Genomic DNA, 15,110 nt, shown 5'->3' on the forward strand with positions numbered 1-15,110 from the left:
TGGAACACCAAGGAAGTCCAGGGTTGTTACATGGAGATACAAGAATACATGAACACATGAAGCTGCCTTATACTGAATCAGACTCTTGGTCCATCAAAGTCAGTATTGTCTACTCAGATCGGCAGCGGCTCTCCAGGGTCTCAGGCAGGGATCTTTCACATCACCTACTTGCCTAGTCCCTTTAACTGGAGATACCGAAGATTGAACCTGGGGCCCTTCTGCCTGTCAAGTAGATGCTCTACCACTGAGCCACGGCCCATCACTGTTTGTCTCTTGCCTTGAAAACCCTACACGGGTTGCCATAAGTCAGCTGCAATTTGATGGCTTTTCCCACCACCTTGTAAATTTCTATTTCACCACAGTTGAAAAAAACAAGGGGCTTTTAGAAATATTGATGCCAAATGTCAGTTAACTTACAGATTAATAATTTTTAGACAGGTATTTGCTGTTTGATTATGCTCTACAGTTACCGGATGCTAGTTTCAACTGTGTTGATAAAAGGAGAAACTGGGCGGGAGGGCTGCCTATCTAGCCCGATCAGATCTCCAAAGCTAAGCAGGGTCGGCCCTGGTTAGTACATGGATGGGAAACCACCAAGGAATATCAGGGTCGCTACACAGATGCAGTCAATGGCAAACCACCTCTCAATCTTGCTTGACGGGGTCACCATAAGTCAGCTACGACTTGACTGCAAAAAACAACAACAATCAAATCCAAAAGTAAATTTTTTTCTGGATGGAAGGCAGGACAAATAAATAATCAAACATGGATTGTTGGACGCTCTTCTTTTTAATAAGTTATGTTACGTTTTTACTGTACTCGGATGAATGTTGGATATGCCAATAAAGGTATCTGAACTGGGATTGTTGGAAATTGGACTAATGGGGCATTGTTGTATCGAAGCTGGTACAACCATGACATCACTACTTGTGGTGCACCCTGGCTGTCTTCAACCTGTACCAATTCATGACCTAACTTTGACCCAAAGCTGCAAGATAGGAATTGGGGAGGGGCTATGGATCAGTGGAAGAGCCTCTGCTTTGCATGCAAAAGGTCTCACATTCAATCCCTGGCATCTCCAGTTAAAAGGACCAGGGAGTAGGTGATGTGAAAGGCCTCCACCTGAGACCCTGGAGAGCTACTGCCAGTAAGAGTAGACAGTACTGACATTGATGGACCAATGGTCTTATTCGGTATAAGGCAGCTTCCGGTGTGCTTTGAATTTTTTTTTTAAATGTGTGTGTTTGTCTCCTTCCCTTCTTTCACTGATTTACTGATTAAATTTTTGGAATGCCTTCCAGTCAGAAGTAGCACGACAAGGTGGCTCACGCATTAAAATGACCGTCGGCACATGTTGTTTCCCTTGCTGGGCTCCTTGTGGCTCCTTGGCCATTTTAGGTCAGAGAAATGGCACAAAGCACGGGTGGTGGTCAAGCTTAAGCCTCTTTCCCCCATGGTCATGATCTGAATCAGGTCCATGGGTGTCTGGGAAGCATGGAACTCCCACACCGCACTGGCAGACTCATCTGGGGATGTACTGGGGCAAACTGCACCATGTGGTTATAGCTTGAGCCAAATTTCCCATCCCCGCTGGAACCCCCTTTTTCTAGACAGTAAGGGAATTACAGAGCGCCGTGGCGCATAGTGGTGAGCTGCAGTACTGAAGTCAAAAGCTCTGCTCACGACCTGAGTTCGATCCCAACGGAAGTCGGCTCAAGATTGACTCAGCCTTCCATCCTTCCGAGGTTGGTAAAATGAGTGTCCAGCTTGCTGGGGATAAAGTGTAGATGACTGGGGAAGGCAATGACAAACCACTCCATAAATATACTCTGCCTAGTAAAAGTCGGGATGTGACATCACACCACGTGTCAGTAATAACCCGGCGCTTGCACAGGGGACTACCTTTACCTTTTAAGGGAATTATGTTTCCTTTTGCTGCTGGGTGCTGTCATCTCTATATATTTTTCACTTACATTTTGTTCTGCCTTTGGGTGGATGCGGATATTGCCTTGTCGTTGTGGCTACAGCAGTCATCCACAACTGGATTCTACTCCGTGGATGAGACAATCCCGGAAATGAGCGACTGCTCTAGCGCAACAACAGCAAAAGATCCAACACTGTGGATGCCACCTTTCTTTTTCTTTAAAAGCATGTCTAAACTCAAAAGAACGAAGCAGTGGAATGGTCAGTGCAAGCTACAGCAACTCAGATCACTTGGGGCACCCAAAGGAATAGACCAATGGTGTACACTTTCACCAATAGACCAACAGGCTTGGCAGGTTTCTCAAGTGTTTTGAAACCCTGTGAATCCTGTTTGGCCAGTCACAGCAAAAGAAATCTGGCTGTAGATGAAGGTGCAGGGCATTTAGCATGCCACTTTCAACTCACTTCAAAACAATTCCCTGCCTCCAACCTGAGTACGTGTATTTAGCAAAGAAGTGCGATTCTTTCATGCACAAAGACTTACAAATCAGCAACACTCTGAATGAACTGATTTAACAGATTAACGGCTGCCTGGTGTCAATGAAATCAATAAATGCCTGGTAAGGAAGAGGCTTCTTTGCTCTTTCATTCGGTGTGATCTAAAATCAAAGGGCGCTGGGAATTCATCGCTTCCTGCGCGCCAGACACAGAGCACATTTATTTATTATGTATAGCTGGGTGGTTGGTGACACTTTAAATTCTAGAAAGGGAGCAATAAAAGCCACAGAGAAGATGGAATAATTTACATCTCAATTTACTACAACTTTGAAATTATTCATAAAACACTCGTAAAATATTTTAAAAGGGCTTACCCTACTGGTATGATAAAAATAATAGGCCTGTCATTCCAATACTAACCTTTCTCTGAATCACGTTTCTGTTCACGAGAGAAGATCATACTTCAGAACTTTTTGGAGCTTGATTTATTTATGGGGTTGTTGCGGATGTGTGCATTTAGGCATGTAAGTAACTCTATTAGATGATTGGTAAGGATTTCATTGCCACTGTTTGTGTGAGAGTGTGTGTGTGTGTGTGTAAAGGGCTGTCAAGTTGCAGCCGACTCATGGTGACTCTGTAGGTTTTCAAGGCAACAGGTGAATAGGGGTAGTTTGTCTCTCACCCAAGTACTAACCATGGCTGACCCTACTTAGCTTTTGAGATCTGGTGAGATGGGACTGGCTTGGACCATCTATTGTTTTTACCCTTACTAGGGTTGCCAGGTCCCTCTTCACCACTGGAGGGAGGTTTTTGGGGTGGAGCCTGAGGAGGGCAGGGTTTGGGGAGGGGAGGGACTTCAATGCCATAGAGTTCAGTTGCCAAAGTGGACATTTTCTCCAGGTGAGGACATTTTCTCTATCGGCTGGAGATCGGTTGTAACAGCAGGAGAGCCAGGTACAAGAGAAAATGCAGGTTCCAAATGTCAAGAAAAGAAGGGGAGGCGGCCGTTTCCGATTTTTCCTCAATGCCTCTTCCATTCAATACACGACTGTGCAAAAGTCTCCTCACAATTCATTACTGGAACCACCTCTAATATACTCCAATTTTCATTTATTCTATTATTAGGATAGTCAAACCGGAGGGGAGGGACTTCAATGCCATAGAGTCCAATTGCCAAAGCGGCCATTTCCTCCAGGGGAACTAATTCCTATCGGCTGGAGATCAGTTGTAATAGTGGGAAATCTCCAGCTGTTACCTGGAGGTTGGAAATCCTAATCTATACAATAAAGTCGATGTTGCAAAGAGAAGACCTCAGAAGAAATAAAAGGGGACCCCCTTAATGATCAAGTCACCTTCTTAAACAGTGCCCCGAAAATTTCACGCTGCTTCTCTTCACTTGCCGAGTTTCACAAAGCCTAATAAAACCCGCCTGTTAGCACAGTGCTGCAGAAGTGTGTGCCTTCTGGCAGGCAAACGCTGGCTCTGCTCTTTTGATACATGCAGCGAACAGTAATGCAATCACCAGGTTTGGAGGCAGCTTTAATTAATTGAGGATAAAGTGGCATGAGCCACTGCCTTGAGAAAACAAAGCCCAGAGGACATGGAGCTATTGTTGGACTGCCAAGAAGGTGCTGGGGAAGATTCAAGGAGGTTGCAGGGAGTGACCCTTCCTGGGATGCTCTTTTTGAGAATAAGCTGGCTTGCTAATGAGCCTGCAAAGTATCAAGACTGTAGCTACGTCAGCGTGGTATAGTGGTTAAGAGCGGTGGTTTGGAGCAGCGGGCTCTGATTTGGAGAACTGGGTTTGATTCCCCACTCCTCCACATGGTAAAACGGTGAGATTTATCATATCCTAGAGAACAGCTGCAAGTTAAAATATTTCAGAATATAATATATCTCAAGATCCAGCCGCTGGTAGGCCCTAAAAAAACCCTGCCATTTGAACATGACAGAAAAAAGTAATCACCTCCTAATGCAGAACCACCTAGAATACTTGTTCAAGCCTTAAGAAACATAAACACACTTGTAAATGGATCCTAGATCTGCGCCCTCCTAATTCTTCTATGAAAAATATTGTTAGTGACAACGAATGTTGAGAGAACGTCTTCACTGGCACTGAGGGAATAATCAAAAATGCAGGTTAAGATCGGCTTTATCTTTCTCATGAGTCATCGAGTAGGGTTGCCAACTCTAGGTTGGGAAATACCTAGAGATTTTTGGGGTGGAGTCTGAGGAGGGTGGGGTTTGGAGAGGGGAGGGACTTCAATGCCATAGAGACCAATTGCCAAAGCAGCCATTTTCTCCAGGGGAACTGATTTCTATCACTTGGAGATCAGTTGTAATAGCGGGAGATCTCCAGCCACCACCTGGAGGTTGGCAACCCTATCACCGAGCCCCCATTTTCCAGGGTGTTCCCCTTTGCTTTGAGGTCACTCGCATACCTCTGGAGTCAGTGCATTGTTATCTGAGGTTTGACTGGAGAGGAGGATGTGCGTGAATCCGTCTTCTTTGCGCACTACAATGTCTCTGAACCGACAGTTGCTCTCGTTTTGACGCACGCTGTACCTTAGCCTTTTATCAAAGACGTAATCCTTCTCCCCTTCCAGTTTCCTTTTCACAGTGCTATGAAGATTCAGGCCTCCATTAGCCAGGGAAGAACCTTTCAATGCAAAGAGCCAAAAGGGACACATGTCATTATGGCTATCAATCCCCCCGCCCCCCCAAGAGACAAGTGTTGATGTCTTTGATCAAGTGCAGGTCTACTCAGTGTCTCCACGGTGTGGCTGAATTTCATGAGAACACAAGAAGAGCCCTGCTGGACCAGACCAAAGGCTCACCTGGTCCAGCATTCTGTTCACACAGTGGCCAACAGCATCCTCCCGCCTGTGCTCCCCAGCAACTGATATAAAGAGGCATACTGCCTTTGTAGGCTGGAGTTATTCAGATTGTGGTAAGGACTGCAACCTCTTTCTTTTGAGGAGGGGCTGTGGCTTGGGGTTAGCGTATATGTGTTGCATGCAGAAAGCGTACAGCTTATTCTCTGTTTAGTTCAGCCTTCCATCCTTCCAAGGTTGGTAAAATGAGTACCTAGCTTGCGGGGGGTAAAGTGTAGATGACTGGGGAAGGCAATGGCAAACCACCCCGTAAACAAAGTCTGCCTAGTAAACGTTGGTGTGTGACGTCACCCCATGGGTCAGGAATGACCCGGTGCTTGTACGGGGGACTTTACCTTTACCTTTAAGTTCAGGTCGCAGGAAAAAGCCAGCAGGTCAGAGTAGACCAATGACCCCAATGTAATGCCATGGCATCCACTAATGTGTATTTTGGCACCCGCTTGTTTATTACCCAAAGCAAAGATCTTATCCTGGCTTCCTTCCACTCCAGTGGGGCAGAAAGAAGCACCTATGGGTGTCTGAAAGAACCTATTGGGTAACAGCTGCCTCCATCAGACAAGGACAACTGACGGAATCACATAGTGTTTTGTAAAACCTCATAACATTTTGGAATTGGCCATAGCTCCCATATCTACCATTTTGTTATCCCCCCTCCCCCCCCAAATAGCAGGCTTGCCCGAGGCCTCCTGCTGGTGAGCTCTGTTGTCTGCCACCACTCGGAGCAGCGGTGGACGAAAAACAAAATGAAACAGCGAAGTCACCGGTGTCACTTCTGTGTACAACCCAGAAGTGATAAATGCTAGCTCTAGGAATCACCAGAAATCCTGTTAAAACCACGGAATTTCTAGCTATTCCTAGAGATGCCCTATATCACTTCTAGGTTGTACCTCGAAGTGACGTAGAGATGTCGTCAATCACACCTGCCTCATATCCCCGCCCCCAGCTTTCAACCCTACATGGTCACCATTGTGTCGTGGTGGCCACTATCTGTTTTCAAAAGTGCCCAAAGGTTCAACAAGGCTGGGAACCCTTGGAGTGGACAGAGCTGAGCTGGATGAAACTACTGTCTGACTCAGTGTAAGTCGGCTTTGTACTGTCATACATTTTGAAATCAATGGGAGTAGGGTTGCCGGGTCCCTCTTGGTCACTGGCGGGAGGTTTTTGGGGTGAAGCCTGAGGAGGGCGGGGTTTGGGGAGAGGAGGGACTTCAATGCCATAGAGTCCAATTGCCAAAGCGGCCATTTTTTCCAGGGGAACTGCTCTCTATCAGCTGGAGATCAGTTGAAATAGCAGGAGACCTCCAGCTAGTACCTAGAGGTTGGTAACCCTAAATGGGAGTCAATTTGTAGGGGAAAATCCAGCCTCTCGCTGTGACATGCACTTCACTAGTAACAATACTTATGCTGGGCCCGCTCCGCTTTTAACACTTGCTGATTACAAAGAGGATATTTAGCATGCTATTTTAAGGTGTCGATGAAACCAAGCTGATTTTTACCTTTTCAATTTTTGTTTTGTGCTTCCCCCCCCACAAACTGGCAACCCCTATCTCAAAATCTGATATGAATAATAATAAAGGAATAGGCATCGATTACAAAAACAGCGAGGAAAAGCTCCCCCCTTTTCAAGAGCTGAGCTTCATTCCCTACTTCTTAGATTAAACACTCCAAACTGAGATAGAGAAACTGAAAGAAAGCTGGATGTGTCAACTGGAGACTTCGTTCATTCATGATTTTTATACTGAAACAAGGATGAATAAAAAACCCCTGATTTTGGCTTTGGTTGACTTGCCATGATTCCAGCAGGAAACAACAGGAGAGCCAGAGGGGTGTAACAGTTAAAGTGCCACACTAGGACCTAGGGTCGCCAGATCCAGGTTGGGAAATACCTGGAGATTTTGGAGGCGCAGCCTGAAGCAGGCGGGGTTTGGAGAGGGGAGGGACTTCAATGCCATAGAGTCCAATTGCCAAAGCGGCCATTTTCTCAAGATGAACTGATAGGGTTGCCAGCCTCCAGGTACTAGCTGGAGATCTCCTGCTATTACAGCTGATCTCCAACCGATAAAGATCAGTTCCCCTGGAGAAAATGGCCGCTTTGGCAATTGGACTCTATGGCATTGAAGTCCCTCCCCTCTCCAAACTTTGCCCTCCTCAGGCTCCGCCCCCAAACCTCCCACCGGTGGCAAAGAGGGACCTGGCAACCCTATGAACTGATCTCTATCGGCTGGAGATACGTGGTAATAGCAGGAGATCCCCAGCCACCACCTGGAGGCTGGCAATCCTACTAGGACCTAGAAACACCAGGTCCAAATGTTTTGCCATTTATTTTATTTTACCTCATTTACAGCCTGCTTTTCTTGCTGAGACCTGAGACTTACTGAAGTTCACTGGGTGACCTTGGGCCTGGCAAATGAGTAGGGTTGCCAGCTCTGGGTTGGGAAATACCTGGAGATTTTGGGGATGGAGCCTGAAGAGGACAGGGTTTGGGGAGGGGAGGGACTTCAATGGGGTATTCATGCAATAGAGTCCACTTTCCAAAGGGGCCATTTTTACCAGGTGAACTGATCCCTGTTGCCTGGAGAGCAGTTGTAATAGAGGGAGATCTCCAGCCACCTGGAGGCTGGCAACCCTACACGTGAGTTAGTCTGAGGGAGTGTGTCCGCAGCCCAAGGTCACCCTCACAGGGTTGTTTTTGAGGGGATACGGTAGAGGAGGGCAGATTGGTGTGGCAAGCTGCTTTGGGGTCCCCGTCCGGAGAAAAGCAGGATATAAATAGACATAAGCAATAAATAAATAAGTAAGCAAAAGATGTATTTTGTATACCAGATCTATCTTTGCTTAGTTAAACATCAGTGGTGCACTATCATGGGGATTTAAAGCAAATTAGTCTCTCTGGGAGTAACCAAAGACCCACAGAAGTCTTTCAATTAACTCAGGGAGGTCTGCATTACATGCTTCTGAGGCAAATGGAAGGAAGAATTCAATACCATCTGTGACTGGACCACTAATCCGACTGCTTATTAAAGACTCTCCAGAAGCCTATATGACGCCCACTGCCTTTTTGGTCCTTCTGTTTATTAATACAATAAGCAGTTATTTTAAATATTTAATAGTGCCCGGACATGCAGGTTTTATATATTTGTATTTTTATTACTGTTTTTCCCAAGCAGTCTTTAATTAATTTTCCTCATGAGTCACATCTGCAACACGTTTAATGCAGTTTGACTAGATATAGTCTGTGGAATAATGATTATGGATGGTGATTATGAATCCTGCACAAAAGCCCTTAAATTGGGCTTCAGTTTACCTAATCCCATTTTGAAGATGTTAATGAATTTCATTGTTTCTCTACCCCACAAGTGGAAGAATAGCAATGCATGATTTATTGGCTCATACAGCATCATCTGTGAACTATGACGCATAACCCTTTGAGAACAATGAGCTACCGCCATGCTTAAAACCAACTTGGTAACAGAACAACGCTGAGTGATTCAATGATTTTACTCCCCTTTCTCCCTGCCCAAGATACTTTGAAGAAGAAGAAGAGTTGGTTTTTATATGCCGTCTTTCTCTACAACTTAAGGAAGAATCAAACCGGCTTACAATCACCTTCCCTTTCCCTCCCCACAACAGACACCCTGTGAGGTAGGTGGGGCTGAGAGAGCTCTAAAAGAGCTGAGACTAGCCAAGGTCACCCAGCTGGCTTCATGCGTAGGAGTGGGGAAACCAACCCGGTTCACCAGATTAGTGTCCGCGCTCATGTGGAGGAGTGGGGAATCGAACCCACTTCTCCAGATCAGAGCCCACTGCTCCAAACCACCATGCTTAACTACTACACCATGCTGGAGAATAGCAACTTCATGGAGGACAGTACTATCAGCGACTATTAATTTGTGTGTAGTGACACCCAGCTGGCTTCATGTGTAGGAGTGGGGAAACCAACCCACTTCACCAGATTAGCATCCGCCGCTCACGTGGCGAAGCCCACAGGAGCACAGCAACTGAGACCCACAGGGGCACATTAACTTAGCAAATGGGCTTATCCTTGAGACCATGGTCCATGTAGCTTAGATCTATCTACTTCGGCAAGTGGCAGAACTCCAGGGTTCCAAGCAGAAGCCTTTTCCTACCGGGCTACCGGATTTCCTTTTAACTGGGGTTGCCAGGGTCTGAACTGGCACCTGCAAGAACTGCAAAGAGAAGGTGCACTCGCGCCTTGGAAGCTTGTTGGGTGACCTTGGGCCAGTCACACACTCTCAGCCCTGACCCTGCCTAGTATTTTAATGGGAGACCTCCAAAGAATACCAGGTTCGTGACGCAGAGGCAGGCAATGGCGAACCACCCCTGAATGTCTCTTGCCTTGAAAACCCTACGGGATCGCCGTAATTCAACTGTGACTTACAGCAAAAAAAAAAGGGGGTCCTCCCAAATGCAGTATTCATTTATGTTAAACATTTTAATGCCACCTTTATTCTTTAGCCTAATTTCTGGCTAATGCTTTAGCCTCGGGTTCCTGCCGTCATGTTGGAGGAGTCATAGCAAAGTGGAAAGAACAACACTGACCAAGACAGTTCTCTCTTCGCAACTAAGCATCTCTGAATGTCAGGAGTTTTTGGGCTCTGCCCTCTGTGGTGCCATTAGAGATGTCCTCACTCTTATCCGAAGGTGTTATTTCATAACAGGAAGATCGTTAGGGTGATAAGGGGTGTAGTCTTCCTTGCTCTCATTCCAATTCTGTGGGTATATTCCACAATATGGCACCATAATGCGCACAGAAAAAAAAAACCTCAGAAGTAACACAGTTTTAACGGCAGATTCTACAGGCACAGTTTTGGCATCTTTCCTAGTGTTATGGTTGCCAGGCCCCTCTTTGCCACCGGTGGGAGGTTTTTGGGGCAGAGCCTGAGGAGGGCAGGGTTTGGGGAGGGGAGGGACTTCAATGCCATAGAGTCCAGTTGTCAAAGCGGCCATTTTCTCCAGATGAACTGATCTCTATCGGCTGGAGATCAGTTGTAATAGCGGGAGATCTCCAGCTAGAACCTGGAGGCTGGCAACCCTATCTAGCGTGCAATGAGGTCTACGGAAGCACACGGTTAGCTCAGCTACAGAAAAGTTTGAAGAACTGCAGAAGATGAGATACGAGCAAATTGGTACCAGATGAGGGCTGAATTCAGGGTACCACACCAGTAATCTACATACCATCGAGGAAGAAGTAACAGCTGTTGGAAGTACAGATGGTAAGAGAAGAGGGCAGAGGGATTAATCCTTCAGGGGAATCAAACACAACAGCACATGCTAGGCAATCAGCCTACTCTCGTTCATTGTTGTTTCCTCGTTTGTTCAAGAAGAGGACCTAGCGGGCGAGTTGATGGGTCGACAAGAGACCTTCTTAACCTCACAGCAGTCAGCCAAGCAAAGAGAAAAGGAGATGCACGAGAGGAGAGAAATTTAACTAAAGGCGAGCCCACAGGAGATCTGTTTGCGGCACTCAAGAACAGCAAAAGCAGAAGATAGAGAAACCATGATGGACTGTTAGGCACTGCACGCTTGGCTATGTTATTCATTCAGGATAAATCTGCCTAATCTAACAGCAGCTGAAATTGCACAGGCTGCTTGTATCTCACAAAATGACCAACCAAAGCAAACAAATGCGATTCGTCAGATTATGCCCAGCGAGAGAATTGGATGGCTTTATGCATTGGATGGAAGGGAAATAGTTTGATGCCACTGAAATTGTCTTGCGGTGCATTTGCTATGTTTTCTCTGACCCTTTAACAGTTGCACTGGAGATGTGACCATTCAACAGGTGCAGCCTTTCCTGGTTTGGAGTGCAAGAGAAGGGGAAAGCTGAATGGGTTAAACTTCTGCCTGTAATTGGGTTAAACTAGATTTGGTGATGAGAGATCTCATAAACGTAGATTCATATCAAGCCTATGACATGGAGGACTAAACCCTTTATCTCGTTGCCATTTTTTGTGATATCAATTGCTCCCCTCACCATAAGAGCTGATGTTTATACCCTGCCCTTAGGAAAATTACACAGGTAACATATAGATGCCTATATGTTTTCCTCTTTGGTTTTAAATAGCAGCCCTGGGGTATGTATGACTGAGACTGAAAAATAGCATGGAAGAAAGAGTTTACTCCCTCCCCCACACTCATACAATGGCCCCAATCCAAATATCTCTTCTGCAGCTACTATTTTGCAGTTTCCAAAACAGCAGGAGGTTGACTAGCCGCCCTGAGCCAAGAGAAAAGCTTGGATATAAATACTTTAATAAATAAATTTAATAAATAAATTCACAGATCACCCTTCACCATGTCTAGTTTCTTCATTAAAAGCAGCTAGTGTTTCTGATGGGGTATACCAGCGTAATCTAAAGATCTTTTCAATTATGCCACAACTGCTGCAAGAATTGTTTTAGCAAGTAAATGGAAGCAGGTGTCGCTTCTAGATATAGAAGAATGGAAAGAAAAACTTTTTGAATATGCCACTATGGCTAGAATGACTAATCTGGTAAACAGTGATCAGAGCAATGAGATATTTTATGAAAAATGGAAACAATTTTATCAATATATTAAGGTTTAACAATAGTAATATTAAATGGCAGAAAAGTTAATGGTAGTTGATGATAAAATTAATAAGGTAATGAAACTTATATTGATAATCATAAACTAGGAAAGCAATCTTGATTTTATAACCATGCAAAGTATGTATGATACAGTAATAGACTTTTTGATGTTTTTATTATTTGTATTGCCAATTTTTTTCTTTTTTTCTTCTTATTCCCTTTCTTTGTCTCTGAACCCCCTCCCCTTTTGTTACAAAATATTTTTTTTAAAAAAACAGCTAGGATGAAAAGCACAAAGATAATCTTCAGGAAAATCATGGGACCACCCTTTGTGTCAGCTGTTGGCTTGAGACTTTCTCTGCCTCCTGCCCCATCAATTTTGAAATGCAGGTTGCTAGTTTCATACAGTTATGGAACACACACGGTCTCATTTCATGGCTCAGACACCAACAATACATGCTGATCAACGGGCAAAGTAACTTGTCGATGCACACCGGTCATGACTACCAGCTAGAGTGGAATCTGGGAGTGATATTCTCCCTGGTTCTATGAGGAGAGGGTGGAAAGAGAGACACTTCTTGAATGTGGCCATCAGATGAGGTAGAAAATGGAATATTGGTAGCTGCCAACAACTAGCTTTGAAGAACTTCAAAGACATGCTCTTGATTTGGGGGCATTGCTGTTGATTTGAAAACATGTCTTGGGTTTCTCAGTGCCCACTTGCTCTCCTCCTGCTGAATGGGTCTTTGTGGTATCCACACTAGCAAGATCTCACGGTCCTCTGGAATTGCCTGCTGGAGGCTCTGTATATTACCTTCAGCAGAAGCTTTCCGGAGGGCTTGTATTATGACCTATTTTCCTAGGAACCTTTTGGGATTGATGGTTTTATTTCTGCTTTGCCCGCTTATACTTATTATTTGACAACACCTCGTCTTTCTAGAGCCTTCTGTTTAGCTAGACTGAATGCTAACCCCTCTATGGTTACGCAGGGCAGAATTTTGAATATACCATACCCAGACAGGACTGTCCTTGCTCTTCTGGCTCTATTGATTCATTAGCTCATGCCCTCTTGCAATGCCGCTTCTATGAGGACCTTTGATCACGTTATATCGCTCCCCTTTTAACATATATCTAATGCTGCTGTGTCTGACATAATGCCTTTTTTATTAAGTGACAGGGATCCCAAGGCTACATTGTCATTGTCAAGATTTATTTCATTCCTTATATCCCTCAAACATTAGATTTACACTGCTCAAGATCAATGGATCAAGGAGCTTCTAAGGGATAAAGGAAAGGTTTTATTTCTGCAGTAGAACTTTTCATGGCTGACCAAATCTTTCATGGTTTTTTAAAATACCTTTCAATATATTTGGCAAGCGATCTCTAATAGTTGTGAGCAGGAGGCAGCGGAACAGACATTTAAAAAAATAATATATTGAAATTAAAAAATGCCACAAAATTGTCATACTCTCCCATACTCTTTGTGACAAACATGACCCTTTAATGCAGGGGTGGGGAACCTTTTTCCCGCCAAGGGCCATTTGGATATTTATAATATCATTTGTGGCCATACAAAATTATCAAGTTAAAAATTAGCCGACCAATACGTTTTTCCATGGCCCAGGTGGGAAAGGGTTAATACAGTTTCTTGGGTGGTCCTAGCAGCTCCATAGCTAATGACTCTTATGCAAGGGGGAACAAAGGTTCCTTTTCTCCGCAAAACAAACTCACATCTGCCTTGAATAGAGGTTATTCCTGTCCGTGGGAGGGGGTGGATCACCAGTCTTAGATCCTTCTGAGCTAGAGATCTGCCAGGACCTATGAAGGGCCAGACCAAATGATTTCGTGGGCCTCAAATGGCCCCCGGGCCTGATGTTCCCCATCCCTGCTTTAATGGTTGACTTGGACTTAATTTTTATTCAAAATACAAGCAAAATCTAGCTACAAAACAGTTCTGTGCGCTGTAGATGTTGCCCTGAAACTTAAACCCTCTGTGGGATACTTAAAAAAAACAAAACCTACAATGATTTGTTCAGCCTTAAAGTATGATCTAGTAAAGAGAATATTTGTGGCAGAAATGTATCAACTGCCCAAAAGCAAAAGAAACAAATATGAACCTACTTGGGACTGAAACTAGCATTTGTGATTGCAGATCACCCCGGAATAGAAAAGTAAAAGAAAGGAACAGTTTGCTGCAAAATGTGAAACCAGTATTCTTTAGCAGGTGGCAGAGAGACTTCGTTCAAGGAAGGGAGGGAGAGGGAGAGAGGGAGAGAGAGGGAGAGCGAGAGCGAGAGCGAAAGAATTTACGGGATTAATTTTTTTTAAAGTGTTGTCAAGGAACTTGACAATCACTCTCACTGACAGTATCATGAAAGGAGAAGACAGCAGTGTGATAACAGATGACCGCCAATGTCATTGGAAGACGACGGAACACCACTGCGAGCCAGAGAAACCTCAACAGATGTTCTGTATGTTATCAAGGGTTTGGCCAACATGGGCCGGGCGAGTGAAGGGAACTTTTGACATCTGGTGGCTGATAGCTGAGAGAGCTAAATTTCGCACATTTAAGGCAGCAGCTCAAATTAAAGGAGTTTTTCCAATCTGACCTGATTGGCTGGCAACCACTGACTGCAGAGGATTATGGGAATGTTGGTTTAATGTTTATTGCCTCTCCTCAAGAAGCCCTGGCAATTGCAGTTTTACAAGGGAGACTCTCAACATTCACTGCATAGCTTATAAGAAATGCCCTGCTGGAGCAGGTTGAACCCTGGTGTACTGTTTATGCTGGGGAGTTGGACTGTTGGTTAGACTGTTGGACTAAGCCTGGGAAGTTGGACTGTTGGCTAGATTGTTGGACTAAGCATGGGGAGTTGGACTGTTGGTTAGACTGTTGGACTAAGCCTGGGAAGTTGGACTGTTGGCTAAATTGTTGGACTAAGCCTGGGGAGTTGGACTGTTGGTTAGACTGTTGGACTAAGCCTGGGGAGTTGGACTGTTGGTTAGACTGTTGGACTAAGCCTGGGGAGTTGGACTGTTGGTTAGACTGTTGGACTAAGCCTGGGGAGTTGGACTGTTGGTTAGACTGTTGGACTAAGCCTGGGGAGTTGGACTGTTGGCTAGATTGTTGGTCTAAGCCTGGGGAGTTGGACTGTTGGTTAGACTGTTGGACTAAGCCTGGGGAGTTGGACTGTTGGTTAGACTGTTGGTCTTAGCCTGGGGAGTTG

The 15,110-nt window shown here is 45.0% G+C and overlaps 1 protein-coding gene across 1 annotated transcript in view; it reads right to left on the minus strand.

Moving 5' to 3' along the window:
• Positions 1-15,110, minus strand: part of CDYL2 (chromodomain Y like 2) — a 65,671-nt gene that overhangs the window by 12,174 nt on the left and 38,387 nt on the right. Inside the window, exon 3 of the mRNA XM_056862811.1 lies at positions 4,863-5,080. Coding sequence (XP_056718789.1) covers positions 4,863-5,080 — 218 coding nt within the window. The remainder of the gene's footprint in view (positions 1-4,862; positions 5,081-15,110) is intronic.

The sequence above is a fragment of the Euleptes europaea genome, chromosome 17 (assembly GCF_029931775.1).
Source record: "Euleptes europaea isolate rEulEur1 chromosome 17, rEulEur1.hap1, whole genome shotgun sequence".
NCBI lineage: Eukaryota > Metazoa > Chordata > Lepidosauria > Squamata > Sphaerodactylidae > Euleptes > Euleptes europaea.